Source organism: Orycteropus afer, unplaced genomic scaffold, assembly GCF_000298275.1.
Source record: "Orycteropus afer afer isolate SDZICR_OR568_19922 unplaced genomic scaffold, OryAfe1.0 scaffold00070, whole genome shotgun sequence".
In the NCBI taxonomy this organism is placed as follows: Eukaryota; Metazoa; Chordata; class Mammalia; order Tubulidentata; family Orycteropodidae; genus Orycteropus; species Orycteropus afer.
Window position 1 is genome coordinate 9,619,551 of NW_006921657.1, and position 1,009 is coordinate 9,620,559.

At 56.8% G+C, this 1,009-nt stretch overlaps 1 protein-coding gene across 1 annotated transcript; it reads left to right on the top strand.

The window, feature by feature from the left end:
- Positions 1-328: 328 nt before the first annotated feature.
- On the top strand, positions 329-787 carry ATOH7 (atonal bHLH transcription factor 7). The gene has a single exon (XM_007940690.1). It carries the CDS (start codon positions 329-331, stop codon positions 785-787), a length of 459 nt encoding a protein of 152 aa, XP_007938881.1.
- The last annotated feature ends 222 nt before the right edge of the window (positions 788-1,009 follow it).

Below are 1,009 nucleotides of genomic sequence, written 5' to 3' on the forward strand. Positions count from 1 at the left end.
GAACCAGCCAGACCAAACTTTACTGAACGAACGTTCCCTTTTTTTCAACTTCACGTTGGGAGAATGACATTCTCTTCAACACCTAATTGCCCCTAAATTTGGGCAACTGAAGAGACAGGAGCTTGGTTATCCAGTAGGACAGAAGCTCGAGCCCTGCACTCCCCACTGTAAACTATTTGATTTCATGTGAGCTGCTTTGACTACAACTTTTGCTACAGTAGAGCCACATCAGTAAACGGTTCAGAAGACAAGCCCACCTACACAGGTCTTGAGCGGGCCGGTGAGTTCCGGGCTCCCCTTCTGTGACCTCGTGGCGGCGCAGACAACTATGAAATCCTGCAAGCCTAGCGGCCCGGCGGCGGGAGCGCGCGTCGCGCCCCCGTGCGCGGGCGGCGCCGAGTGCGCGGGCACTTGCGCCGGGCCCGAACGGCTGGAGAGCGCAGCGCGCAGGCGTCTGGCAGCCAACGCGCGCGAGCGGCGCCGGATGCAGGGGCTTAATACAGCCTTCGACCGACTGCGCAGGGTGGTTCCCCAGTGGGGCCAGGATAAAAAGCTGTCCAAGTACGAGACCCTGCAGATGGCATTGAGCTACATCATGGCTCTGACCCGCATCCTGGCCGAGGCCGAGCGATTCAGTTCAGAACGGGACTGGATGACTCTCCAGTGTGAGCACTTCGGCCGCGACCACTACCTCCCGTTTGCGGGCGCGAAGCTGTCGGGCGAGAGTGAGCCCTACAGCCAGAGGCTCTTCAGCTTCCAGCCCGAGCCCTTTCAGATGGCCAATTAGAGCGTCGGGCCTCGGGCCCAATTCCTGTAGGAAGAGGTGCCGAGTGCCGGGCCCCCGAGCTGCAGCCCTCCCTGAAGCAGCCACAAGCGATTTCTGTGGTCTCAGATGCCGTCTTAAAGTAAAATCAGCAAGCTTTCAGGTTTCTTTTAATTGGTATCATTAGTCTTATGGACGCAATAATTTGATTGCGTTTCTTTTTTCCTCCTTATGTATTTTGTAGAT

Excerpts from the sequence above, each read along its gene's own strand:
- ATOH7 (XM_007940690.1), top strand. The coding sequence starts at position 329 with ATGAAATCCTGCAAGCCTAGCGGCCCGGCGGCGGGAGCGCGCGTCGCG.